At 41.9% G+C, this 27,868-nt stretch overlaps 2 protein-coding genes across 6 annotated transcripts in view; both read right to left on the reverse strand.

Moving 5' to 3' along the window:
* Nucleotides 1-6,986, reverse strand: part of LOC135545740 (macrophage colony-stimulating factor 1 receptor 1-like) — a 33,567-nt gene extending 26,581 nt beyond the window's left edge. For 2 of the 3 annotated variants that reach the window (XM_064973568.1, XM_064973567.1), the window contains exons 1-7: nucleotides 6,869-6,986; nucleotides 6,546-6,728; nucleotides 3,611-3,901; nucleotides 3,175-3,462; nucleotides 2,826-2,962; nucleotides 2,347-2,509; nucleotides 1,448-1,643 (exon numbers count right to left, since the gene is read on the reverse strand). In XM_064973568.1, the coding sequence (XP_064829640.1) occupies nucleotides 1,448-1,643; nucleotides 2,347-2,509; nucleotides 2,826-2,962; nucleotides 3,175-3,462; nucleotides 3,611-3,901; nucleotides 6,546-6,728; nucleotides 6,869-6,929 (1,319 nt within the window). In that variant the 5' untranslated portion in view covers nucleotides 6,930-6,986. The remainder of the gene's footprint in view (nucleotides 1-1,447; nucleotides 1,644-2,346; nucleotides 2,510-2,825; nucleotides 2,963-3,174; nucleotides 3,463-3,610; nucleotides 3,902-6,545; nucleotides 6,729-6,868) is intronic. The other variant, XM_064973569.1, reaches the window with a different exon arrangement.
* Nucleotides 6,987-9,484: 2,498 nt separating this feature from the next.
* Nucleotides 9,485-27,868, reverse strand: part of LOC135545741 (platelet-derived growth factor receptor beta-like) — a 48,208-nt gene continuing 29,824 nt past the window's right edge. Inside the window, exons 6-23 of one of the 3 annotated variants that reach the window (XM_064973572.1) lie at nucleotides 26,219-26,384; nucleotides 24,716-24,896; nucleotides 24,185-24,300; nucleotides 23,781-23,904; nucleotides 23,283-23,491; nucleotides 22,931-23,025; nucleotides 22,677-22,809; nucleotides 18,226-18,330; nucleotides 17,968-18,078; nucleotides 17,555-17,714; nucleotides 17,165-17,331; nucleotides 16,552-16,670; nucleotides 16,239-16,361; nucleotides 15,900-16,011; nucleotides 15,282-15,381; nucleotides 15,058-15,163; nucleotides 11,681-11,835; nucleotides 9,485-11,295 (exon numbers count right to left, since the gene is read on the reverse strand). In XM_064973572.1, the coding sequence (XP_064829644.1) occupies nucleotides 11,142-11,295; nucleotides 11,681-11,835; nucleotides 15,058-15,163; nucleotides 15,282-15,381; nucleotides 15,900-16,011; nucleotides 16,239-16,361; nucleotides 16,552-16,670; nucleotides 17,165-17,331; nucleotides 17,555-17,714; nucleotides 17,968-18,078; nucleotides 18,226-18,330; nucleotides 22,677-22,809; nucleotides 22,931-23,025; nucleotides 23,283-23,491; nucleotides 23,781-23,904; nucleotides 24,185-24,300; nucleotides 24,716-24,896; nucleotides 26,219-26,384 (2,436 nt within the window). In that variant the 3' untranslated portion in view covers nucleotides 9,485-11,141. Of the gene's footprint in view, nucleotides 11,296-11,680; nucleotides 11,965-15,057; nucleotides 15,164-15,281; nucleotides 15,382-15,899; nucleotides 16,012-16,238; nucleotides 16,362-16,551; nucleotides 16,671-17,164; nucleotides 17,332-17,554; nucleotides 17,715-17,967; nucleotides 18,079-18,225; nucleotides 18,331-22,676; nucleotides 22,810-22,930; nucleotides 23,026-23,282; nucleotides 23,492-23,780; nucleotides 23,905-24,184; nucleotides 24,301-24,715; nucleotides 24,897-26,218; nucleotides 26,385-27,868 lie in introns of all 3 variants that reach the window. The other 2 variants (XM_064973571.1, XM_064973570.1) reach the window with 2 other exon arrangements.

Consider the following 27,868-nt stretch of genomic DNA (forward strand, 5'->3'; position numbering starts at 1 on the left):
TGGAGTCTAACCACTGGAGATCTAACCACTGGAGATCAAACCAATGGAGATATAACCACTGGAGATCTAACCACTTGAGATATAACCACTGGAGTCTAACCACTGGAGATCTAACCACTGGAGATCTAACCACTTGAGATATAACCACTGGATTCTAACCACTGGCGATCTAACCACTGGAGTCTAACCACTGGAGATCTAACCACTTGAGATACAACCACTGGAGATCTAACCACTGGATATCTAACCACTGGATATCTAACCACTTGAGATATAACCACTGGAGTCTAACCACTGGAGATCTAACCACTAGATCTAACCACTGGAGATCTAACCACTGGAGATCTAACCACTGGAGATCTAACCACTTGAGATCTAACCACTGGAGTCTAACCACTGGATATCTAACCACTTAAGATATAACCACTGGATTCTAACCACTGGAGATCTAACCACTGGAGTCTAACCACTGGAGATCTAACCACTGGAGATCTAACCACTGGATATCTAACTACTTGAGATATAACCACTGGAGTCTAACCACTGGAGATCTAACCACTTGAGATCTAACCACTGGAGTCTAACCACTGGATATCTAACCACTTAAGATTTAACCACTGGAGTCGAACCACTTGAGATCTAACCACTTGAGATATAACCACCTGATATCTAACCACTGGAGATCTACCCACTGGATATCTAGCCACTGCAGATATAACCACTGGAGTCTAACCACTGGAGATCTTACCACTGGAGATCTAACCACTGGAGATCTAACCACTGGAGTCTAACCACTGGAGTCTAACCACTAGAGATCTAACCACTAGAGATCTAACCACTGAATAGCTAACCACTGGATATCTAACCACTGGAGTGTAACCACTTGAGAGGTAACCACTTGAGATATAACCACTGGAGATCTAACCACTGGATATCTAACCACTGGAGTCTAACCACTGGAGATCTAACCACTAGAGATCTAACCGCTGAAGAAATAACCACTGGAGTCTAACCACCATGCTCAATTGTTACCGCATATAGAAAGAGGGGGAGCCGGCTGGTGAACTATATTACTGGAGCTCTTTAACAAAAGAGCAATGAGTGCAGATGGTGTGATGTGCTGAATACTACATCATGGTTCTCCTCAGACTGTTGCTACTATGCCTCATCACGGAGGTAAAACATTACAGAAGCTCCTTCCTTCTGGTTTCATAGTACAGAACTCTCTGTACCACTGAGTTTGTGTCAGATCAACTAATACACTGCTGCTGCTGCTTACCCATTCTACATTTTTACTGTGAACAAGTCAGCCTCTGATCTGTGAACATTTCACGTTGACACTGTCTCACACCCTTTTTCTGTTGCTGCGCATTTGTCCAACGGGCCCAAACGTCTTCCCAATACAGTAGCTTCATTCAGCCAGTTCCCTTCACCTTGTTATGCTCACCTGTTGTTGTAGCGCGTGAAGATGTGTTCCTGTGTGGGCGAGGACGTTGGGGTGTCCCAGCTCTGGGCTATGATCTGGGGGTACGCCTCGATCAGGACACAGAGCTTTAGATCCTCCCCCTCGTTCACTTCAATGGACAGGCCTTGGTGGGCTAGCTTGGAGGACAGCTGGGGGGACAGACGGATGTAGGGCTCCTCTGGACAGGGACACAGAGAAACATGGAAGGGTTATATTTAAGGTTAGCTAGGGTTGTATTCCTTTGGCACCAAACCAAAGAAAATGAAAAATATTGATTTTCCTTTCCCTTGTAAAAAGTTTTGCTGCAATTTGCCCTAATTGAATACAATCCAGTTCTGTGACTGGAATGTGTTCTATTATACAATGGGTTTGTCTGATCCTGGATGCTGGTTGGTTATAACCATTGGTTGTCTTTTTCACAGCTGTTGTCCATTTGGACAATGAGATTGATCAATGAGATAACAACCTATATTCATGCATTCAAAAAGACCGCCAAAATGTTGTTGAGTTTCCAATGTTTTATCAACCACAAAACACAACCAAATTCTAATGGAAAAACAATGTCAGATGTTTTATTTAGTTGTCACCCAGATGTCTATCACTACGATTTCAACCATTTAAAATCACATCAACGATAAAATGTGAATATAAAATCAGATATTTGGTTTATTTATACAACAGCCGAATGTGTTATCACTATGCATCATCTAATAACAGAACCAACTGACCTGGATTGCAATTGAGATTACATTAAAAGTACATGGCGCAAATGATCAACGCTGTTCAAACATGCAGCAGGTTGGGAGATTGGGAACTTATCTGGGCTAGCTAAAGCCAACTTCATAAAATTGGTGGAACGACACAGTTATGCATTAACTAACCTACGACCAGCAGGTAGGTGGCAGAGCTATTGACTCCAGCCTCATTGGTTCCAGTGCAGGTAATGTTCCCTGTGTCTGACTTGTCTACTGCAGGGATGGTCAGGATGCTCTCAATGTCCAGACGGCTGTCCTTAGACTGGACATTCTCCTCTATGGTGGATCTCTGTAAGAAGTAAGAAGAGACAGGAAACGTTTTTTATCCCGAAGACCTATTATCATGCACTTTGTTTTGGCCAACTCTGGGATAGAGCTACAGCTTGTGACACAGTGGAACAAATAGGTTGTTTCAGAAACTCTGACAGTGGAACAAATAGGTTGTTTCAGAAACTCTGACAGTGGAACAACTAGGTTGTTTCTGAAACTCTGACAGTGGAAGAAATAGGTTGTTTCAGAAACTCTGACAGTGGAAGAAATAGGTTGTTTCAGAAACTCTGACAGTGGAACAAATAGGTTGTTTCAGAAACTCTAACAGTGCTTGCCTTCTTGGAGCTGTAATTCCAGGTGACGTTGTAGTTGAAGTTAGGGTTGTGTGTGGTGCAGTGGATTCTCAGCTTCTCTCCCACGATACGAACATACTCATCCTTCTCCAGGAATACGTAAGGTGGGAAACGCAGCCCTGGCCACAGAGGCAACCAGATACACGACATGTATAATAAAGCAACATACTCCTTTTCCAATTAAACTCAATTTTGAAAATATCAAATTTGTACACATTGTACAGTATGGTACAGTACGAACCATGGGCCTGATCAAGTTTGTACAGTATGCTTTGACTTAGGTCTGGTCACTTTATCTAAAGTATCCCTCCACAACACTCAACCTACTCACTTTGAATGATGTTGATGGAGAAAGCCTTGGACGTCCTCTCCACCCCGTGGAGCTTGGCGCTACAGACATAGTCTGCATTGTAGCTGGGTTGGAGGTTGCGGATAAGGATGCCTCTGCGGGGGTCTGCTGTGTAGTTCATGCCTGGGGGTACGGAGGTGCAGTTGTCCATGCGGAGCCCCAGGTCTGTAGCCTCTGGGTCCGTTAGCAGGCAGGGGAGCAGATAGTTCTCCCCCTCCTTCCTCACCACACTCAGGGACGAGCTGCTGGTCCAAAATAGGCTGTCTGGGTCTGATGGAGAAGGTGGGATGTGTTAGAATGAGAGATACTGGGCAGATAAGGAAACAAAAACCATGCCCCAAGACTTTTAAAATCAAAATCATCACTCTCTCTACAGGTATGGTAAATTAACAGCAACTCAGTAATCTTCTGAGCTTACCTTTCACATACACGTGCACTGTAGAAAACAAGTTCTGGCCCTTGACGTTCACACTGGTATATTCACACTTATAGGTCCCAGTGTGTTCTGCAGAGGGACGGTCCACCCTGAAGGTTCTGACTCTCCCCTTGACCTTGGAGATGAAGCGTTTGTGTTTGGCCAACCGGGTCAGCCAGTTGACTGGCCCATCACCCTCACACCTCAGGACTAATGGGGTGCCAGGGTTCAGTACTACCTCAGACCCAACCACGAGTTGGGAGTTGAGCTTGATTACAGGATGCCGCCATTGTGCTGAGGGAAACAGAGACTAGAGATGTTAAAACTCCATCACTATATTGGGCTGTTTGTATTGTTATTATAGCAGTACATGGACATACTTTAATGGTTAGGATGGACTACTTCTTGACCATGTGAACAGACCAGGAAACTCAAAACATGGTTAAATCAATTGGTGTTCATCAACTCAACTCAGATCACTATTTCTGGTCACTCTGCATTAAACAGTTAACTTGGACACTGCAAATTCAGGAAACACATTGCAGAGCTGGCACATTGCAGAGCTGGCCCTAAAGGAGAGGTCTCACTCCCTCTCTCACTTCTGCTTTCCACCTCTGTATCTATGTCATGATGAAAGGAGACTTACTAACTAGCAATAACCCCAGCATGCAAAGTCTCCTATAGGCTACCCATACCCTCTTATTGCCTTGCCCTTTTACACCCTCAAACACAAGAAAAAAACAAACAAAGAGTTGACTCAGTGTTTTCTCGTCCAAAAACAGAAGGGACAGACGCAGACAGAGGGAGACAGAGGGAGCTATATGGGGTGTAAAGACCATGGAGATGTTCTCCCTTGGGGTGTGACAAAGCTAACTGCTGCCTGGTGACACACAGAGAAACAATGCCTTCTTTGAGACACTCCAACAACTTATTGGGGTCAAGGGGGTTTTAAGAACATCAAGACAAATCTCCAGTAGAAGATGGCTTTAAAGGACATTTCTAGTTGTTTTCTTCTTTTAAATCTATAAAACCTCATTTGGGCTTTCTCGTGGTGCAGAGCATTCACTCTACTGTATTTGGCAACCATGAAGCAGATGAAACATCATCATGAAACATCTCAACACTACAGCAGCCTAAGTGTTCCCTCCATTTGTTCTTACATGTAAAGTTTGTTTCTTGTTTTATCTCAAAGCAGAACTGAGATTTGTTGTTCAGCAGATGTTCTTATTTATCACAGTCCACAGCTCAACTTTAGAGGGTCAGAGGGAGGGGGCTGTTCTTGATTTTGTGCCATTCAGCATTCTAGGTCCAGATTTCCTGATAACATTACACACCACCTTCCTATGGACTCCAAGTATACTAGCTGCCTATCAAATACATATGGCTGTGGTACAATGGAGCAAGACCTCAGCCACATGTACAGGACAGTACTGTCCTAAATATGATTGTTCATATTCAAGACCTCAGACACATGTACAGGACAGTACTGTCCTACATATGATTGTTCATATTCAAGACCTCAGACACATGTACAGGACAGTACTGTCCTACATATGATTGTTCATATTCAAGACCTCAGCCACATGTACAGGACAGTACTGTCCTACATATGATTGTTCATATTCAAGACCTCAGACACATGTACAGGACAGTACTGTCCTACATATGATTGTTCATATTCAAGACCTCAGACACATGTACAGGACAGTACTGTCCTACATATGATTGTTCATATTCAAGACCTCAGACACATGCTTCTTTGATATGTTGTCTGATAAATGTGATGTGACATTTAAAGGGGCAATCTGCAGTTGCTACACCCATTTTTGGAGTAACAAATCAATGGTATGTACTCATTGATTCTTGAAGAATATAACTTAGAAATGCCCCATGAGCTAAGTTCAACTGTCATACTCCATCAGCACACATGAAACAAATTCTACAGTTTACTATATAATACTACAGAACTTACTATAGAATTCTGTAGTAAACTGTATTATACTGTAGAATACTATAATACACACTAAGGTAAACCTCAATCATGTGTGTACTATAGAATGCTGTATACTGTAGAACACTATAGTAAATTCTACAGTATTATCCCCCCCCCCAAAGCAGTGTAGTAAATGCTACAATAATGTCCGCAATAACACTACAGTAAATAATACAGCATACTACATTCTGTAAAACACTACATTAATTACTATAGTATAAACTACAGTATTATTTTACTACAGTATTTATACTATAGTTAACTGTGAATACTAAATACTACAGTACTGACTTTAGTCCGCAAAAACAATACATTGAATACTACAGTAAACTCTGCAAAAACTCTACAGTGAATACTACAGTATACCATAGTATACTATAGTATTTTTTTCATGTGGGAGAACCCAAAATATGAGCTTGGTTTACTCCAATGTTTGTAAACAATACAAATGTAAACAAGCACTAAATAGCCTCAAAACATGATGGTCAGTCTTTGCATCCATAGCCATGTCTATTGCTTTGAGAGTGGCTACATTTCTCCAACCAATAACAGTAGCGGGGAAACCGTGTTGTTATTGTTTTTAACTGCTGAATTGGAGCTTTAAATTGCATTTTTAGTCAGGCATTATCCACGTAAAAGTATGGAGGACACAAGAGCTGCATTAAATACAATATCAGCAATACTGCCAAGTGGCCCATGTGGTCCAACTGTTACACACGTATGCCAGAGGGTTCAAATCAGGCCCACCTCCCCTTTGACTCCCCTTCCCACTATCTCCCCTGTCTTTCCAAACTTTACTATCTATTCAAGAAAGCAAAATAATTACTAAAGGAGTGGGACTGCTCCACTCCTTCAAATAAAAAAGACCTTTAAACAACAGAACCAAACCAAGTCATGAACCTGAATCTCAATATAATCCAGTACTAAACAGGTGTTGAGACTTACCTTGAGCTGCAGTGGACAGGATCCCCAGCAGAAAAAACAGGTACAGCACCATCCTGGATCTTTTCCAGCTCTGTCCCTGGCTGTATGTCTGTATGTCTCGGAGTGTTGTTATTGCGTCTGTGGTCAAGGAGAGAAATGAGGAGTCATCAGGTTGGAACTCTGCTGTCATACACTTCTTCTTTTCTAAGGACGAGTGGGAAAACAAAACGTACAGGATTTGTCACTTTGAAATCTGGAAATATAGACCATACCTTCCTGAAAGCCTATTCAAATGTGATTTGAACATGGCTAAGATTGTAAACATCAGATGAACTCTACTGTACCTGTAGATGTCTTCAGCACCGTGGTAAGATCTGACCTCACCAAGCTGTATGGGTCCAGCATCCAGGAGCGAGTAAAGTCCCGCCAACCCTGTTTCTCTTCAGTCTCCGTCTCTCTTAGTCTGACACGCAGACAGTAAAAGAGAAAAAACAGACAGACGGACAGACAGAGGTGTCACGCTCCCCGCTAATGACCATGCGTCTCAGTTTGGTTAGCAAACAGGCCGGCCCTCCCAATCCTAATGCCATGGTGCTGAGAGCTGAGACTAATCTCCTGTGATGGTGGTCACACTGCTGCACTGCTGCCTAGCCTGCCGGCCTAGCCCCAGCCCCAGCCTGTTCCAGCCAGCCCCAACCCAGGCTTCCATGGTCCTCAGCCACAAGTGGAGCAGAGGGCTGGGGCTTCTGGGAGGACAGTAAAAGACCTCTTTGATGGCCATCAGAATGGAACCAGGGAATAGAGAGTGTGTGTGTGTGTGTGTGTGTGTGTGTGTGTGTGTGTGTGTGTGTGTGTGTGTGTGTGTGTGTGTGTGTGTGTGTGTGTGTGTGTGTGTGTGTGTGTGTGTGTGTGTGTGTGTGTGTGTGTGTGTGTGTGTGTGTGTGTGTGGGGGGGGGGGGGGATTCTGCTGAAGGCTCAAAAAAGAGAGGCTTTGATAGGACTGGTTTATAAGGGATGATATAAGTCTAGCTGGGCTTGGGAAAGTTTGTTTGGATTTGTTGATTCTCAACAGCTACAGTGCCTTGCGAAAGTATTCGGCCCCCTTGAACTTTGCCACATTTCAGGCTTCAAACATAAAGATATAAAACTGTATTTTTTTGTGAAGAATCAACAACAAGTGGGACACAATCATGAAGTGGAACGACATGTATTGGATATTTCAAACTTTTTTAACAAATCAAAAACTGAAAAATTGGGCGTGCAAAATTATTCAGCCCCTTTACTTTCAGTGCAGCAAACTCTCTCCAGAAGTTCAGTGAGGATCTCTGAATGATCCAATGTTGACCTAAATGACTAATGATGATAAATACAATCCACCTGTGTGTAATCAAGTCTCCGTATAAATGCACCTGCACTGTGATAGTCTCAGAGGTCCGTTAAAAGCGCAGAGAGCATCATGAAGAACAAGGAACACACCAGGCAGGTCCGAGACACTGTTGTGAAGAAGTTTAAAGCCGGATTTGGATACAAAAAGATTTCCCAAGCTTTAAACATCCCAAGGAGCACTGTGCAAGCGATAATATTGGAATGGAAGGAGTATCAGACCACTGCAAATCTACCAAGACCTGGCCGTCCCTCTAAACTTTCAGCTCAAACAAGGAGAAGACTGATCAGAGATGCAGCCAAGAGGCCCATGATCACTCTGGATGAACTGCAGAGATCTACAGCTGAGGTGGGAGACTCTATCCATAGGACAACAATCAGTCGTATATTGCACAAATCTGGCCTTTATGGAAGAGTGGCAAGAAGAAAGCCATTTCTTAAAGATATCCATAAAAAGTGTCGTTTAAAGTTTGCCACAAGCCACCTGGGAGACACACCAAACATGTGGAAGAAGGTGCTCTGGTCAGATGAAACCAAAACTGAACTTTTTGGCAACAATGCAAAACGTTATGTTTGGCGTAAAAGCAACACAGCTCATCACTCTGAACACACCATCCCCACTGTCAAACATGGTGGTGGCAGCATCATGGTTTGGGCCTGCTTTTCTTCAGCAGGGACAGGGAAGATGGTTAAAATTGATGGGAAGATGGATGGAGCCAAATACAGGACCATTCTGGAAGAAAACCTGATGGAGTCTGCAAAAGACCTGAAACTGGGACGGAGATTTGTCTTCTAACAAGACAATGATCCAAAACATAAAGCAAAATCTACAATGGAATGGTTCAAACATAAACATATCCAGGTGTTTGAATGGCCAAGTCAAAGTCCAGACCTGAATCCAATCGAGAATCTGTGGAAAGAACTGAAAACTGCTGTTCACAAATGCTCTCCATCCAACCTCACTGAGCTCGAGCTGTTTTGCAAGGAGGAATGGGAAAAAATGTCAGTCTCTCGATGTGCAAAACTGATAAAGACATACCCCAAGCGACTTACAGCTGTAATCACAGCAAAAGGTGGCGCTACAAAGTATTAACTTAAGGGGGCTGAATAATTTTGCACGCCCAATTTTTCAGTTTTTGATTTGTTAAAAAAGTTTGAAATATCCAATAAATGTCATTCCACTTCATGATTGTGTCCCACTTGTTGTTGATTCTTCACAAAAACATACAGTTTTATATCTTTATGTTTGAAGCCTGAGATGTGGCAAAAGGTCGCAAAGTTCAAGGGGGCCGAATACTTTCGCAAGGCACTGTAGCTCTTCGAGTTAGGCTCAATTCATGTGGGGATGTTTTATCTCTTCTACATTGATTGAATAAAGCCAATGCATTAGAAGATAAGTCTGTGTAGCAAGTATGTGTTGTTGTTGAAGTTATGACAGCTGAACAACACAATTCATATTTTCTGTTAAATAGCAGTACTCTGCATGTCATTGAACTACTAAAAAATAGACAACAGGAACTGTCCCTCATTAGCTAGTTTAAAAGAAGACAGTAAGGACAAAATGAAATGATCTATCATATTTTCATTATAAACTTTTATTTTCACATAAACGTTTATAAACTACATACAAAAATACATTCGTAAACATACAGAGAAGTTTTGGTACAATAGCGTGTGTGTGGTGAATATTCTACAACATGTAGTGTTCTGCATTCTGTGTTCCTATACCATGTGACAAATATGTACAAGGAAGCATATCATTTCTATTTCACTGGTAGTGTATGTAACGATAGGAGAACCTCTGCGAGCAAGTGACAAATTATCTCAGGTATCATATAATTGCTTCAAGAATATAGATTCAAATCTTTATTGCCATATTTCTGTAGAAGATCTCCTTCCATAGAAATGCTTATTGTATATCCTTTCGTATGGATACTATAGGCCATATATTTGTTTCTTTCATAGAACTTTATACAATACAAAAGCACTTCAAAGATCTCAATCATTAGTCACAGTACAAAACAACATACTAATATTGTACCAGGTGTGCTAAGGCAGTGATATGCTCAGATTATTTCTCATTCAGTCAGTACCGCTGTGTAAAAACATACATTTCTTTCATATCTCTCATAATCATTCAATCTCTTATCTACTGTACCTTAAATCCTTTTCTTGGAAATGTTTTCCTAAACATTGTAAAGTGCAACATTTATACAGAATTGTTTAAAACAAACACTACATAAAATGTAAAAATAAATCTATATAAAACTAAAGACAACATAAAATGATAATTTGAGACATACCTTTTACTGAGTGTATAATGTTCTGCTCAATTAAGGCTGATGTATGCTTAGCTCTTCTCAAAATGTATTACATTCTCGCAAAATAACCTGGAGTAGAAAATAAAAAGTACGCATTTGTATTTTAAGGACACAAACAAAACAAAAAATCCTCAGTGCAACTAGAATATCATATTCAATTAATGTTGAGAAGTATAGATGCCATAAGATTGTGTTAATGTTTTTGTTTTTTACCAGCTAAAGTACCTGTCATAAAACTGGAACTTTTTCACACAAGCAAAATGTAACAGTATATGCTCCACTTTTAGTGATTTTCAAAACTGAAAGGGTTTTGGAGGCTTAATGTTTTTATCTTCAAAATGTATATAGTTCTGCATGTAGTTCTGTCCTTGAGCTGTTCTTGTCTATTAATGTTCTGTATTATGCTATGTTTCATGTTTCGTGTGGACCCCATGAATAGTAGCTGGTGCTAATGGGGATCCAAATAAAATACAAAATAACATAAAAATACAACACATGTGAAAGGAAAAATGTGAATACAAATCACCATAGAAACACTGCAATAGTGACCACAATGCTACATACAGTATTTTACAAATCATAAATCCCTAACTTAAAAGTAACTTCTTATGTGATACTAATACTTATTTTCTTATGCGAGGGCTTTGCAAATGATCCCTTTATTCAAGATGGACTAGTTTGCATCATCAATCAACATCAATGATTAAATGTGTCACTCTCATAGTAAATATAGATTTTGAATAGATTATCAACACAGCCTTCTTTTGAAAGCACCAATTGTGGAATATTTGCTAAAGCAGTGGGAGTTGTTTGTGTTGTAAAAGTCACCTTCTAATTGAATTTGCTACATTTTTCTCTTAATCCACTAAAGCTATTCAGGAATGTCATACTTTCACCAAGTTCCTTGAAAGGCTTACAGGAAGCTGTCTTCCGCTTCCGGTGTTCCAGATGACTCCAGTGGAATCAGGGCCTGGTTGGCATGGAGATATTTCTCCTCTGGAATGGTGTCTGCCTCCACTGTCTCCTGGGAGATGGAATCAGCCTCCTCGTCCTCCAGAGCCCGAGAACTACAGGGAATAACACCACACATGTTCTTTCACCAACCTATCTGTGATTCTATGGTTTATTTCAGGTGAAAATTATGCATTAATCACAGTAAGGAGCCTATAAATTCCATGTAAAATATCACTTTTAAGCCATCTAGGCTCGTCTTAGATTTCTTCTTAAATATCCTGTGCACTGTATGCACAATCCTTATTGCTCACAATGTATACATCGTAACATGAAACAGCTTTTGTCTCAATCCCACATCTGGCTGTGTGGGTTGGTGTTGTAACAATACAAGGTCCTCTAGAGTAAATCTGCCTTATCTGTCCTGCATACCAAGCACTTGGCACACATCTGCAGTCAGTCAGTCAGTCAGTCAGGCAGTCGTATGTCAGATGGCTATACCTTGTGAGGCTTTTCGTTGGCATGTCGTTAGCCTCGGAGCAGACTTCCTCCTCAGGCTTGGGGTCTGGGATGGGGATGATGTAGTCGTTGTAGGAAGCTTCCTCACCATCTGCCTCGGGTCTGAAGTCCCCAGTGAGGGGGTAGGGGTTTGTGTCCTGGGGGGTGGCAGGGGCGGTGGACGGGGTTAGGGCCGGAGAGGGGAAGTGAGAGGAGAGCCTGGGTTTGGTGCGGACCACGGCTGGGTGGTCACGCTTGAAGAACTCATCGTTGACCTGGCAGTATCTCTACACCAATAAACAATCAATAACATATATCTACAATCAATAAATACCAAACTGATGCATGAATCATACATCCATAAACGATGCATACATATTTCACATATACTACCATTTAAAAGTTTGGTTGTCACTTAGAGATGTCCTTGTTTTTGAAAGAAAAGCAAATTATTTGGTCCATTAATATAATTGATCAGAAATACAGTGTAGACATTGTTAATGTTGTAAATGTCTATTTTAGCTGGAAACGGCTGATTTTTAATGGAATATCTACATAGGCGTACAGAGGCCCATTACAGTGCCTTGCGAAAGTATTCGGCCCCCTTGAACTTTGCGACCTTTTGCCACATTTCAGGCTTCAAACATAAAGATATAAAACTGTATTTTTTTGTGAAGAATCAACAACAAGTGGGACACAATCATGAAGTGGAACGACATTTATTGGATATTTCAAACTTTTTTAACAAATCAAAAACTGAAAAATTGGGCGTGCAAAATTATTCAGCCCCTTTACTTTCAGTGCAGCAAACTCTCTCCAGAAGTTCAGTGAGGATCTCTGAATGATCCAATGTTGACCTAGATGACCAATGATGATAAATACAATCCACCTGTGTGCACTGTGATGGTCCGTTAAAAGCGCAGAGAGCATCATGAAGAACAAGGAACACACCAGGCAGGTCCGAGACACTGTTGTGAAGAAGTTTAAAGCCGGATTTGGATACAAAAAGATTTCCCAAGCTTTAAACATCCCAAGGAGAACTGTGCAAGCGATAATATTGAAATGGAAGGAGTATCAGACCACTGCAAATCTACCAAGACCTGGCCGTCCCTCTAAACTTTCAGCTCATACAAGGAGAAGACTGATCAGAGATGCAGCCAAGAGGCCCATGATCACTCTGGATGAACTGCAGCAATCTACAGCTGAGGTGGGAGACTCTGTCCATAGGACAACAATCAGTCGTATATTGCACAAATCTGGCCTTTATGGAAGAGTGGCAAGAAGAAAGCCATTTCTTAAAGATATCCATAAAAAGTGTTGTTTAAAGTTTGCCACAAGCCACCTGGGAGACACACCAAACATGTGGAAGAAGGTGCTCTGGTCAGATGAAACCAAAATTGAACTTTTTGGCAACAATGCAAAATGTTATGTTTGGCGTAAAAGCAACACAGCTCATCACCCTGACCACACCATCCCCACTGTCAAACATGGTGGTGGCAGCATCATGGTTTGGGCCTGCTTTTCTTCAGCAGGGACAGGGAAGATGGTTAAAATTGATGGGAAGATGGATGGAGCCAAATACAGGACCATTCTGGAAGAAAACCTGATGGAGTCTGCAAAAGACCTGAGACTGGGACGGAGATTTGTCTTCCAACAAGACAATGATCCAAAACATAAAGCAAAATCTACAATGGAATGGTTCAAAAATAAACATATCCAGGTGTTAGAATGGCCAAGTCAAAGTCCAGACCTGAATCCAATCGAGAATCTGTGGAAAGAACTGAAAACTGCTGTTCACAAATGCTCTCATCCAACCTCACTGAGCTCGAGCTGTTTTGCAAGGAGGAATGGGAAAAATGTCAGTCTCTCGATGTGCAAAACTGATAGAGACATACCCCAAGCGACAGCTAAAGGTGGCGCTCAAAGTATTAACTTAAGCTGTTTTGCACGCCCAATTTTTCAGATTTGTTAAAAAAGTTTGAAATATCCAATAAATGTCATTCCACTTCATGATTGTGTCCCACTTGTTGTTGATTCTTCACAAAAAATACAGTTTTATATCTTTATGTTTGAAGCCTGAAATGTGGCAAAAGGTCGCAAAGTTCAAGGGGTCCGAATACTTTCGCAAGGCACTGTATCAGCAACCATCACTCCTGTGTTCCAATGCCACGTTGTGTTAGCTAATCCAAGTTTATCATTTTAAAAGGCTAATTGATCATTAGAAAACTCTTTTGCAATTATATTAGCACAGCTGAAAACAGTTTAGCTGATTAAAGAAGCAATAAAACTGGCCTTCTTTAGACTAGTTGAGTATCTGGAGATTCAGAATTTGTGGGTCCGAATACAGGCTCAAAATGGCAAGAAACAAAGAACTTTCTTCTGAAATTTGTCCATCTGTTCTTGTTCTGAGAAATTAAGGCTATTCCATGCGGGAAATTGCCAAGAAACTGAAGATCTTGTACCAAGCTGTGTACTTCTGCCTTCACAGAACAGTGCAAACTGGCTCTAACCAGAATAGAAAGAGGACTGGGAGGCCCTGGTGCACAACTGAGCAAGAGGACAAGTACATTAGAGTGTCTAGTTTGAGAAACAGACGCCTCACAAGTCCTCAACTGGCAGCATCATTAAATAGTACCCACAAAACAGCAGTCTCAACGTCAACAGTGAAGAGGCGACTCCGAGATGCTGGCCTTCTAGGCAAAGTTCCTCTGTCCAGTGTCTGTGTTCTTTTGCCCATCTTAATCTTTTATTTTTATTGGCCAGTCTGAGATATAGCTTTTTCTTTGCAACTCTGCATAGAAGGCCAGCATCCCGGAGTTGCCTCTTCACTTAATTTTTCAGTAATAAGACTAGACTGATCACTATCAGAAGAAAGTTCTTTGTTTCTGGACATTTTGAGCCTGTAATCGAACCCACAAATTCTGATTCTCCAGATACTCAACTAGTCTAAAGAAGGACAGTTTTATTGCTTCTTTAATCAGAACAATTGTTTTCAGCTGAGCTAACATAATTGCAAAAGGGTTTTCTAATGATCAATTAGCCTTATAAAATTATAAACTTGGATTAGCTAACACAACGTGGCATTGGAACACAGGAGTGATGGTTGCTGATAATGGGCCTCTGTACACCTATGTAGATATTCCATTAAAAATCAGCCGTTTCCAGCTACAATAGTCATTTACAACATTAACAATATCTACACTGTATTTCTGATCAATTTCATCTTATTTTTATGGACAAAAAAATGTGCTTTTCTTTGAAAAACAAGGACATTTCTAAGTGAAAGTTTTGAACGGTAGTGTAAGTCAATGTGGAAACACCTTGGTCCTCAGATGCACAGATACATGTAAAGCAGAAGAACCTGTATATTAATAAGGTACCTTTTTATAGCTGTCTGCGAGCATGTTCCCCATTGTGTGCACCAGAAAAGAGAACTCTGGCCTTCTCTCGTACTTCTCATCCCAGCACTTCTGCATGACTTCATAACTGAAGGACAAGGTACAGAAAATATAAATTTACTTTCTTAAATTCTCTCTGACACACAATACTAGAATCCTGAGAGGTCTTTGGGAGGGATGGTCTTGGTGCCATTCTAGAGACGTACACTTCATCGGTGGCGTGGTTAGGTTTGGCCATGCGATATCCTCTCTTTAAGGCACTGTAGAACAGCTCATTCATGGGCAGATCAGGGTAGGGGGCTCCTCCTGTCAGAACATAAAACAATATTTAAAAGCTGATCAGTCTGAATGTACTTTGAAAATCTTAAAGTCATGGTGAATCAAGAGTTTCCAAAAGTTTTGTTTTCCAAGAAAAAGGTTGTTTACAAATCACGCGGCTTCACCCTAAATGAACAGCTTCTCAATAGGTGCTCTTGTTGTCACGGCAGTTTCAAAAAGATTTGAAAATCCCCAAATGAATTGATTATGAACCCTGACTGTAGATAACAACAAGAGCTCATCTGACCCTAAAGACAGACTCAGGATTAGATAATCTGATAGACAACTTCATGGCCTGTCTGCTAAAACAGAGTGAAACCTTTATACGTTCATATTAAATAAACAGGGTCATGTAATCAAAAGTTGCACCCACACTACTACTAATATTTCTGAGCGTAAATGAACTCCAGTTAATAGTTTGTTTTGGTTTAATCAAACAGTAATCTCTTGTCTTCCATCTATCTATTAATAATTAATGGGGTTCTGTTTCATGTATGTCCTCCTACCCAGGGTGAAGATCTCCCAGAGCAGGATGCCATAGGACCACACGTCACTCAGGGTAGTGTACAGGTTATGGAAAATACTCTCTGGGGCCATCCACTTAAGAGGAAGGAACGTCTGAGAGGGGGAAGAGGTCAGAGGTAAGATTAGCATCAGCCAGGTACTGAGAAGTAGGTTACAGTAGCAGTTATGGCTAATTACAATTGAAGTAGGTTGAAGGTCATAATCGATGGTGTTGTCTTACTGTTATCTTTCAAAATGTACGTAGTGGTTACCATAATGGTCATGTAATGTTTCATGTGTTTGAGTGACCCTGAGTGACCCTGAGTGAGCCTGCCACTCACGCTGCCTTTGGAGACGTAGTTGGAGTCGTGCATGATGTCTCTGGCCAGACCAAAGTCACAGATCTTCACCAGCTTCCCCTCACAGATCAACACGTTCCTGGCGGCCAGGTCACGATGGACACACTGGGGAGGACAGGGTTCAACAACAGGGTTACAGGGAGACATGGTCTTCTGGGACATTTAGTACAGACGATGAAGTATATTCTATATCCAGGTCTGTACTTTACTCACCTGGCACAATAAAGAATAATACATAAATATAGAGCAATAAAGTTTTGATTCAACTAAAATAATACAATATAACATAACATACGTTCTTGGAGGCTAGGAACTCCATGCCCTTGGCCACCTGGTAGCTGAAGCCAATGAGGTCAGAATAGCTGAGGGTAGGGCAGTCACTGATGACCAGGGCACTGTCCACTGTGGTCTGGTCTGGCAGGGAGGGCAGAGACATTGATTGAAGGGTTCAGAGGTCAAAAAGAGGAAGGAGACAATGTAAAGGTGAATCGGTGTTCAGGTGTTACACATGGACAGCATATACAGTATGTGTATAGTGACGCCGACTTGCTAAAATACACAGAGAGGCTTCTGGAGGTCAAATAAACAATATCACTGTCCTTTCCTGTCTGCCAGTCAGTCCGCCCATCCTTTCACATGTGCTTCCCATATGTCTGGCATGCAATAGACAAGAGGAGGCTGGTAGGAGGAGCTATAGGAGGATGGGCTCATTGTAATGGGTGAAATGGAATTAATGGAACGGAGTCAAACATGTGGTTTCCATATGTTTGATGTGTTTGATATTCCATTCCAGCCATTACAATGAGAAAGTTCTCCTATACCAGGCTCCCTTGCAATAGACCTACATTGTAGAAAGTATACAGTACGCTTTGGCTTTGTTATTAGCATGTCTTTATTGGATTCCATACCTTGTTCCTGGTAAAGGTGGTGCTGGTAGGGCGACTCATATGGAGAAGGTTGGATGTCAGTGTATTTGATGGTGTCTTTAAGCTCCTGCATGGGGACGTACACCGTGGGCTCGTCCTTACTCATGTCCATGTAGCCACCGTCAAACTCACTGCCAAACGACACGTAGCTGCCAAGATATTTGGGACACATTAGGATAGTGGCTGCCAATATATTCAAGAAACATTAGGATAGTGGAAAAAAACACAAACAAATGCTCAATGTATGTATGGCCTCATTTTTGTAATTGACAGCGTGTCTTTTTTGCTCCCATTCTTAGGTGGTTATACATTTAACCTCTACTTCATCTTCCAAACACAGACCCGAGCCCCAGAAGAGGAGGTAGCACTCACCCTTTCCTCTGGCTGAGAGGGGTGCTCCCTCCAGAGACGCGGCAACCAGAGTCCTCCTGGTTCTTCTCAGCATAGTACTGCAGGAACGTGTGCTTGTTCCTGTGTAAGTAGTCCACCAGGTCTCCATAGCGACAGTACTCCGTCACCAGGTAGAGAGGACCTGAGATGTGAAAGTCACAAATAAAGGACAATTATTTCTCTTCATCAGAGATTCATTTGTGTGTCACACATGCAATTATGTGGTTAATCAAATTGAACGTATGTAGCTATGACGTTATAGTCTCCCTAGGCAGATGGGTTGCCTCCCACATTAACAATGTTCCAGTATACATGGTGTTGCCCTAGGCATGGGATTTCAGAGGCTAATGACTTTAGTTTGGGATTGTTGCTGTGGTGATGGGGGCGGAGCTCACCCTGTTTGGTGCAGGCTCCCAGCAGGTTGACGATGTTGAGGTGAGGCCCCAGGTGGCTCATGATCTTCAGCTCTGACATCAGAGCCTGGGTCTCACTCCTCCTGGCTGTGGCTGGTGGTCAGAGGTCAGAGGACACAAAGGTTAGTGAACAAGAACTAAGACTGAAACTGGATTATTATCTTACCAAACAAACCAAGGACAAGTTGGCTAAAGCAGAAACATACTGAATCAAAACTGCAGATGATTGTTATCACTTACATTTGAGCATTTTTACTGCCACCTTCGTGCTGGACTGGGAATGACTGAGACCGTAGGCAGTCGCCTCGACCACCCTGCCAAACGCCCCGGACCCAAGAGTACGACCTGGAACACAACACAAACATGGCGAAAGTCAGAAACACAAACATTGCCCAAATCAGAACAGTCAATATGTCAACGTTTTAACTTGTATTGTTCCTATTAAATACACTATCAAATAAATATTGGCGGTATCCGCATATACAGAGCATTCAGGAAAGTATTCAGACCAGTATTTATTCCCTTTTCCCACATTTTGTTACGTCAAAAAGAAAGAACTACATCCACCGTGGTCCATTGCTTTCACCCTCCCTACGCTTTGAGATCAGTGCAAATAAAGGAGAGGCGATGAGGATAAAAAAGTATATTCAGACTTAAGACTATGGAGAGGCAACATGGCTCAACATTGACCTATACTTATCATCTGACTGACCTATACTTATCATTGTGGTTTGTTAAATCCCTCCTCAATCTACACACAATAAACTATAATGACAAAGCGATAACAGAAATACCTTATTTATATAAGTATTCAGACCCTTTGCTATAAGACTCGATATTGAGCTCAGGTGCATCCTGTTTCCATTGATCATCCTTGAAATGTTTACCACCTGTGGTAAATTCAATTGATTGGACATGATTTGGAAAGGCACACATCTGTCTATATAAGGTCCCATAGTTGACAGTGCATGTCAGAGCAAAAACCAAGCCATGATGTCGAAGGAATTGTCCGTAGAGCTCCGAGACCGGATTGTGTTGAGGTACAGATCTGGGGAAGGGTACCAAAAAATGTCTGCAGCATTGAAGGTCCCCAAGAACAGAGTGGCCTCCATCATTCATAAATGGAAGAAGTTTGGAAACACCAAGACACTTCCTAGAGCTGGCCGCTTGACCAAACTGAGCAATCGGAGGAGAAGGGCCTTGGTCAGCCAGGTGACCAAGAACCCAAGGGTCACTCTGACAGAGCTCCAGAGTTCCTCTGTGGCGATGGGAGAACCTTCCAGAAGGACAACCATCTCTGCAGCACTCCACCAATCAGGCCTTTATGGTGGAGTGGCCAGATGGAACTCACTCCTCATTAAAAGGCACATGACAGCCTGCTTGAAGTTTGCCAGAATGCACCTAAATGACTCTCAAACATGGTGGTGGCAGCATCATGCTGTGGGGATGTTTTTCAGCATCAGGGACTAGGAGACCAGTCAGGTTTGATTAAAACACTCTCTTTTGCAATGAAGATCTGCAATAGCTTTAACAGCACACTGTAAGGTAGCATCATGGTGAAGCCGGAAGACAGCTAGTTTCCGTCTTCATCTGGGTACATTGACTTCATTACAAAACCAAGGAGGATCATGATTCTCACCCCCTTCCATAAACTTGCACAGTAATTATGACAACTTCCTGAGGACGTCCTACAACCTATCAAAGCCCTTGCAGCATCAACTGACATGTTGTCCACCCAAAAGGACGAGAGCATGAATGTTGTACTGAAAGCAAAGGCTACAACTATCTAGCACTGCAGTACATAAAATGTGGTGAGTAGTTGACTCAAAGAAAGAGATAGGCAATAGTTGAACAGTTTTAAACAAATTGATTTCTTTAAAAATGAAGGAAAAGCAAAGAGAAAGCAAGAGAGAGAGAGATTTAGTTATATATTTTTTCACTTAGCGAATGGAGCTACCTATTTAATTCTACTCAAACACCCGGCTCAAACAGAGAGGGATGCTATATTAGCTAGCTGGCTATGGCTACTCCAACTCTTCCAAGTTAAGGTAAGCTTTTGGTTTAAGTCATTCATTGCCACCGGGGCCCATCGGTGTAACTGCTAAACTGTTTACTGACTGTACACTGTACTGCATGATTGCAGCAGGTTTACTAACGCATTAGTTCTAGTAGGTATGTGGACACCTGCTCATCGAACATCTCATTCCAAAATCATGGGCATTAATATGGAGTTTTCCCCCCTTTGCTGCTAAGGCTTTCCACTAGATGCTGGAACATTGCTGTGGGGACTTGCTTCCATTAAGCCACAAGAGCATTAGTGAGGTCGGGCACTGATGTTGGGTGATTAGGCCTGGCTAGCAGTCGGCGTTCCAATTCATCCTAAAGGTGTTTGATAGGATTGAGGTCAGGGCTCTGTGCAGGCTATTCAAGTTCTTCCACATCGACCTCGACAAACCATTTCAGTATGGATGTCACTTTGTGCATGGGGGCATTGTCATGCTGAAACAGGAAAGGGCCTTCCCCAAACTGTTACCACAAAGTTGGAAGCACAGAATCATCTAGAATGTCATTGTATGCTGTAGCATTAAGATTTCCCTGCACTAGAACTAAGGGGCCTAGCCTGAACCATGAAAAACAGCCGTTATTCCTCCTCCAACAAACTTTACAGTTGGCACTGGGGCAGGTAGTGTTCACCTGGCATCCGTTAAACCCATATTCGTTAGTCGGAATGGTGAAAGGTGATTAATTACTCGAGAGAATGCGTTTTCACTGCTCCAGAGCACAATGGCTTTACACCACTCCAGCCGACTCCTGGCATTGCGCATGAACAGCCACTGCCTGTTCACCCCGCTATCATCCAGAAGGCGAGGTCAGTACAGGTGCATCAAAGCTGGGACCGAGAGACTGAAAAACAGCTTCTATCTCAAGGCCATCAGACTGTTAAACAGCAACCACTAACATTGAGTGGCTGCTGCCAACACACTGACTCAACTCCAGCCAACTTTAATAATGGGAATTGATGGGAAATGATGTAAAAATATATCACTAGCCACTTTATTAAACAATGCTACCTAATATAATGTTTACATACCCTACATTATGCATCTCATATGTATACGTATATACTGTACTCTATATCATCTACTGCATGTTTATGTAATACATGTATCACTAGCCACTTTAACTATGCCACTTTGTTTACATACTCATCTCATATGTATATACTGTACTCGATACCATCTACTGTATCTTGCCTATGCTGCTCTGTACCATCACTCATTCATATATCTTTATGTACATATTCTTTATCCCCTTACACTTGTGTATAAGACAGTAGTTTTGGAATTGTTAGTTAGATTACTTGTTGGTTATTACTGCATTGTCAGAACTAGAAGCACAAGCATTTCGCTACACTCGCATTAACATCTGCTAACCATGTGTATGTGACAAATACATTTGATTTGATTCTTAGGCCTGTGTGCGGCTGCTTGACTATGGAAACCCATTTCATGAAGCTCCCGACGAACAATTATTGTGCTGACGTTGTTTCCAGCGGCAGTTTGGAGCTCATAAGACCGTGTTGCAACCGAGGACAGACGATGTTTACGAACTGACTTGTTGGAAAGGTGGCATCCTATGATGGTGCCATGTTGAAAGTCATTGAGCTCTTCAGTAAGGCCATTCTACTGCCAATGTTTGTCCATTTTTTATTTTTCTAGGCAAGTCAGTTTAGAACAAATTCTTATTTTCAATGACGGCCTAGGAACAGTGGGTTAACTGCCTGTTCAGGGGCAGAACGACAGATTTGTACCTTGTCAGCTCGGGGATTTGAACTTGCAACCTTTCGGTTACTAGTCCAATGCTCTAACCACTAGGCTACCCTGCCGTCTATGGAGATTGCATGGAGGTGTGCTCGATTTTATACATCTATCAGCAATGGGTGTGGCTGAATTGGCTGAATCCACTAGTTTGAAGTGGTGTCCACATACTTTTGTATATATTGAGTATGTTTACTATAACATTAATATGGTGACAATGATGGAGGCTGTGTGTAGCGGTTAGCGGTGATGTTATAAATGTTTGGCTTGGAAAGTTTTTTTTGCCTGGTCACAGACAGCTGATGTGTTGTGCACTGAAGTCCACAAGCAAAGCGAAAAGGTGAGGAGGAGAGTGCGTAGATGCGAGAAGGAATTATACAATGAGCAAAATGATCATGCTATTTGTATGTGGCTACTATGAAACTGAACTGTGTTTGTGTATGATCAGGGGTGTATTCATTCTGTCGATTCTGTTGAAAAATTTTCTTAAGCGGAAGCAAACGGAATGAAACAGGGATAAACATACCTGAATGTGCACGGCGGTATTGAATGTATCAATGTCTGTCACCTTGATTACCCAAATTTCTCTCAACCTGTGCAACTATGTTGTAAACTTTCATTCACAGGCTAGGTTCTGCCACCTCATGATGGGTATATGGAAAATTCTAGTATCATGTAGTAGCCTAAATCTATCGCTGTTACATTGAACTGGGTGAATTAAATACGAATGACAGTCATCCATTATGCTGTAATAGAAATAAGGCCATGGTCATGAAAAAACTAATTGTTCTCCCTCATCTTAAACAGAAAGACCGCCTCTGCAGTGTATATTGTGCATTGGTACCCCCTTCTCCCGTGGTTCCTGGTACTTACCCAGCACCAGGCTGTCTCGAGCCATCTCCCAGGCCAGGTCGTAGGGCAGGTGGATGGGGTCGACGTAGATGTACTCATGGCCATCCAGACTCACTGACTCTATCACCTTCCATCTAATCTCATAGCGAGGCTTCTGAGGCAACACAGAATAGTTAGAGTTACCCGATCAGTCAGGGACATTGAGATACTATGAGTGAGTTGATAGTAGTTGTTGTTTAAACATTATTCATTGTGTCCTCTCTGTGTAGTCTCACCTTCCTCCACACAGCGATGAGGATGATGATGGAGGTGATGAGGATGACCACCAGGGGTAGAACCGCAGCCAACACTGCCACCTGGGAGAACAGAGCTGGAACACAACACAGAACATTAACATCCAACTATTACATAGTAGAAATACAGTAGTCTACAGATTTTTTCCTGGTAAAACATTCACCCAGAACATAAACTAAGAGCCTGCATACCCTGCAACTCTTCAGGACTTGAGTTGCCTACTTTATCCTTCCTTGAATAGAGTATGTGTGCGTAGATACATAGAACCCCATAGATAAAATGATGTCTTCATATAATATCATCAATATGTTGTCTTCTATTTGAGATACGTACTGCTGGACACCAGTTTGACGTCTCTCCTGCGGACTCCTCCCTCGTTGCTGGCCTCACAGCGGACGGTCACCTGTTGGGGCTTGTGGAAGGTGACCTGGCTGCGGACCTGGCCCACCTTACGGCTCTCATTGAAACTGATGTTGGTCTGGATACTCAGGGTCTCAGGGTCTGACACCAGGGGCTGCCACACTGTGCTTCGGTTACTGCACCTGGGAGAGATGTTCTAATGATAATCAATAGTGCAGTAGTACAGGTGTACTACTACTGCTACCTCTACTCAGTTGTGTCAGAGGTAAATGCTGTCAGCTAATGCCCTCAGAGCAGACTCGGGTATAGAAGCAGTCTAAATACCCATAGCTGGCCTGACTTCAGTTTAAACTGCAATTACTAAAACACAAATGACAAAAATGAGTGTAAGCAAATTCTGCCCTCTAGTGTTCACAGTGTGACAGAGACTGTGATGATGATGATGATGATGATGATGATGACATGACTCACTTGAGCATGCTGTCACAGCTGAAAAACTGTATGGAGGGGGAGGGGACCCCCTCGGCCACACAGGTCACTGCATGCCTCTTCCCTGGGAGATGGTGGTCCGACAGGTCTGTTATCTGAGGGGGAACTACACAGACAGGGATACAGGGTTAGGAACTACATATCCCCCGACTCTAGATGATAAGTATAGGTCAATGTTGAGCCATGTTGCTTCTCCATAGTCTTAAGTCTGAATATACTTTTTTATCCTCATCGCCTCTCCTTTATTTGCACTGATCTCAAAGTGTAGGGAGGGTGAAAGCAATGGACCACGGTGGATGTAGTTCTTTCAAGTCAGTGCTGATGACGAAAAGGAGGAGTCATATAAGACTAATGAGATACACCCCAATGGTTTAAAGGCTACTCACCTTTGACCTCCAGATCAAATGTCACTTCCTTTGTGTCGTCTCCGTTGGCGACGCGAACAGTGTAAAGTCCCTTCTGTTCCGTCCTGATCCTCACCAAGGTCAATATGCTGACGTACCTGAGTTAGAAGAGAAAAGGAGAGCCACACCGTTATAAACATCATGAAATCATTCACAACCGATCCTGGAAAAACCATATGTTAGCAGGACTAAAGCATCTTAATCAATCCATCAACATCTGTTACACCCAAAGAACTTCTGAGACATCCAGTCCCTATCAGTCAACGCAAGATAATACTAACAGGTAACCCAATCCTCTCAGACAGCAAGGCTACATCATTTAACACCCAGAAGGAACCAGAGAGGGTAAATTCCCCAATGAGTGGCTAACATGATGCATTGCATACCATGCAAGTGTACTTGTAAATCCTGTTGATCTGTTGTTCTGCTTTCATACAATGACAAATAGACCAAGTCATTGATAAATTCAATCTCCAAATTGATTAGAATTGATGATCGTCCAGGCGGTCTGACCTGGTCTCGTGCTCCTGCCTGGTGATGACGGTGTTGTCTCCGTTGACGGTGGCGTTGTCTTTGGTCCAGCGGACACGTGGAGCGGGGTAGGACTCGATCTCAACCCTCAGCTCTACGTTCTGGTGCAGCTGGGCCGAGACGTTTCGCTCCTGGACAGACCTCAGCTCCACGAAGCCTCGCTCTGACGGAGGAGGAAGGTTGTCATTAGTGACCACATTATAAGTAGAGCACCTCTGTTTACTTCCTGAAAGAACATGTGGCCTGCAGGAGCGAAGAAATAGACTAATAGGATAAAACGTCCCTTGCCTCGGTGAAAGACTGGCACCCAGGCAAGGGAAGAAACCATTAGGCCTTTACATCATGATCCATAGCTCTATACCCAGTGTTCTTATAATCTTGTGCCCAGTATGGGATAACCTATACACTATGATATCTAAAGTTACTTCTATTAAATGCACTGTATTCAGTTTATTGCTGATTAGGTACTGTATACAATGAGGTAGTTATTGTTTAAACTGCTGCTACTTGCTGTTTATTATCTATGCATAGTCACTTTACCCCTACCTACTGTACATGTACAAATGACCTCGACTAACCTGTACCCCTGCACATCGACTCGGTACCTGTACCCCCTGTATATAGCCTCGTTATTTTATTTTGTTACTTTTTATTCTATTTTTTACTTTAGTTTGTTTAGTAAATATTTTCTTAACTCTATTTCTTGAACTGCGTTGTTGGTTAAGGGCTTGTAAGTAAGTATTTCACGGTAAGGTTGTATTCGGTGCATGTGACAACTACAATTTGATTTGATGGCGTGCTCTATTGAACTGGTTGAAACGAGGATCTGTCATTTCCAGTGGGCTGTCCAGAGCATTCGTCCAGAGCACTGGAGAGAGACAGATTCACAGAAAGCATACCCTGGCTCTGAATTAGGCAGTTTATACATGTCTGGTTACTGTGGCCTAAATATAACACACATCAGTGGGATCAGAGTAAGCAGAGGCACGACTGTAGCTTCGGCTACATCCAAAGAAGGTGAAAGGAGAAGGTGAAAGAAAAATGTTGGTTTTACCCTTCAAAAAACATTAGCAGTTAGCTGTAGTTAAGTTGAATGATTTTTTAAATAATTTTAAGTCACTTCAGAAGTTAAAAACACAGATAAAAAATATTTCCAGTTTGCACTGCTGTTCCTGATTCTATACAAACCCTCAGATTGGAGAATTTTGTAGATGAATGTTATTAAAAATAATAATTCAATATTAATTTGATTTTAATTGATGGTGATCTCACAAAACACAGATGCTTGTATTCTCAATGACGATAGCAAGCTACATGAAAAAGTAAAATAAATCAAATGTGGTTTATTTGAACAGAACTCTCTCTCACCTAGTGCATGGAGGTTCATGTTATGAATGGAGCTCTTTCAGTCTAAAAAAGACCCATAATAATAAGCAATCCAGGCATAGTTTGTTTTGAGAGAGTCTCTCCCTGTCTCCTTCTCACCGAGGACGGTGATGTTGACATTGGCGGTGGCCCTCTGGTCCTGGACACTCTCGTGAACGTGGCACACGTACTGCCCTGTGTTGGCCAGCGTCGCCTTAGAGACGGTGAGGCAGGAGCGCATGCTCTGGGACGACAGGATGTCTGTCAATGGCTCGATGAAGTCCACCTGGCAGACACAGGAGAGGAAAGGGATGCATCAGTAACATTTTGAAGTCTTTGAGAAGACATTTGAAGTACAAACTAAGTAATCATAGCCACGGGAAGTACGGGTGCAGCACCCCCTGATAAATTGAAATACATTTCTTCAAATTACATTCAAAAAATACCAACTTTGTTCCATTGTGGCAATAGACATATCATCTATAGAAGTGTCTTGGAACCACTAAACCTGGTAATTTGAATGTTAAAGGAAAAATCCACACAACTATATTTTGGTATTTGTTTCATTAGTCCATTGTGTATATAGTCCCACAATGTTTTGCATGTCAGAAATCAAGTTGTCTAGGTATTTAACTTTCAAAATACACAAATACAGTCAGTATTTATTTTTTATTTAACTAGGCAAGTCAGTTAAGAACAAATTCTTATTTTCAATGATGGCCTAGGAACAGTGGGTTTACCTGCCTGTTCAGGGGCAGAACGACAGATTTGTACCTTGTCAGCTCGGGGGTTCGAACTTGCAGCCTTTCGGTTACTAGTCCAACACTCTAACCACTAGGCAACCCTGCCACCCCATGATGCATGTTGCGTCATATGATGCAAACACAGCATCATGTCATATACAATGCATCATACCAGCTGTATTTGAGTATTTTGAAAGTTATATATCTTGAAAACATGATTGCTGACATGCAGAAAAATGTTGGGGTGGAGTTTTCCTTTAAACGCTAGCAATGGCTGCCAGTCCTGACTGGAATGGGAACTGCCATCTATGTATTATATTTCCATGGTTTGCCTTTCGCAAATTCCTAAATACAATCGGGAGAAAAATGTACAGTTTGGAAAGCAAATGCCTACTGCTGAAAAGATACGATTAATCTGTCTGCTAATCATTTTTTTCTCAACAATGTTTGAGCGATTCTGAGTGAACAGCACCAGTGAGAAGCAAGACTTCATCGTCAACACTGGGTTGGCTCGTGCCACTGGAACGTTTATTTAGTAGCCTACTGAAGCCTATAATATATATATATATATATATATATATATATTCCTACTAATATGTGCAATCTGTGTCTCTTCATTGACCTGTTTGCATTCAAGACCAGGCCGTTTTTATTGGTCTCAGTTTGTCACTGTCAGAGTATACACTTATTTCAGTCATTTGTGGTATTAAACAAATATTATACTATTGTTTTCTGTCATAAATGACAAAGAATTGCATGAAATGCATTCATAAAACCTTTTTCTACCCTGCTAAAAACCTTTGTGTAGACATTTTTAAAACGCCTCTGCTTTACTGTATCCCACTATGCAAACAATATTATAGATGCATGCAATGATTTAATATAAAGGGAATAAAAAATATAAAAAAATTACTCAAAACATCTTCTGCAGTTAGTCGCCCGGCTATTTAAGTAATATAAGATTCGACAAGTTTAACAAGAAGGTTTGATTTTATACACTTGTTTTGTCAGTGAAATCCTATAGCAA

Source organism: Oncorhynchus masou, chromosome 9, assembly GCF_036934945.1.
Source record: "Oncorhynchus masou masou isolate Uvic2021 chromosome 9, UVic_Omas_1.1, whole genome shotgun sequence".
Classification (NCBI taxonomy): domain Eukaryota; kingdom Metazoa; phylum Chordata; class Actinopteri; order Salmoniformes; family Salmonidae; genus Oncorhynchus; species Oncorhynchus masou.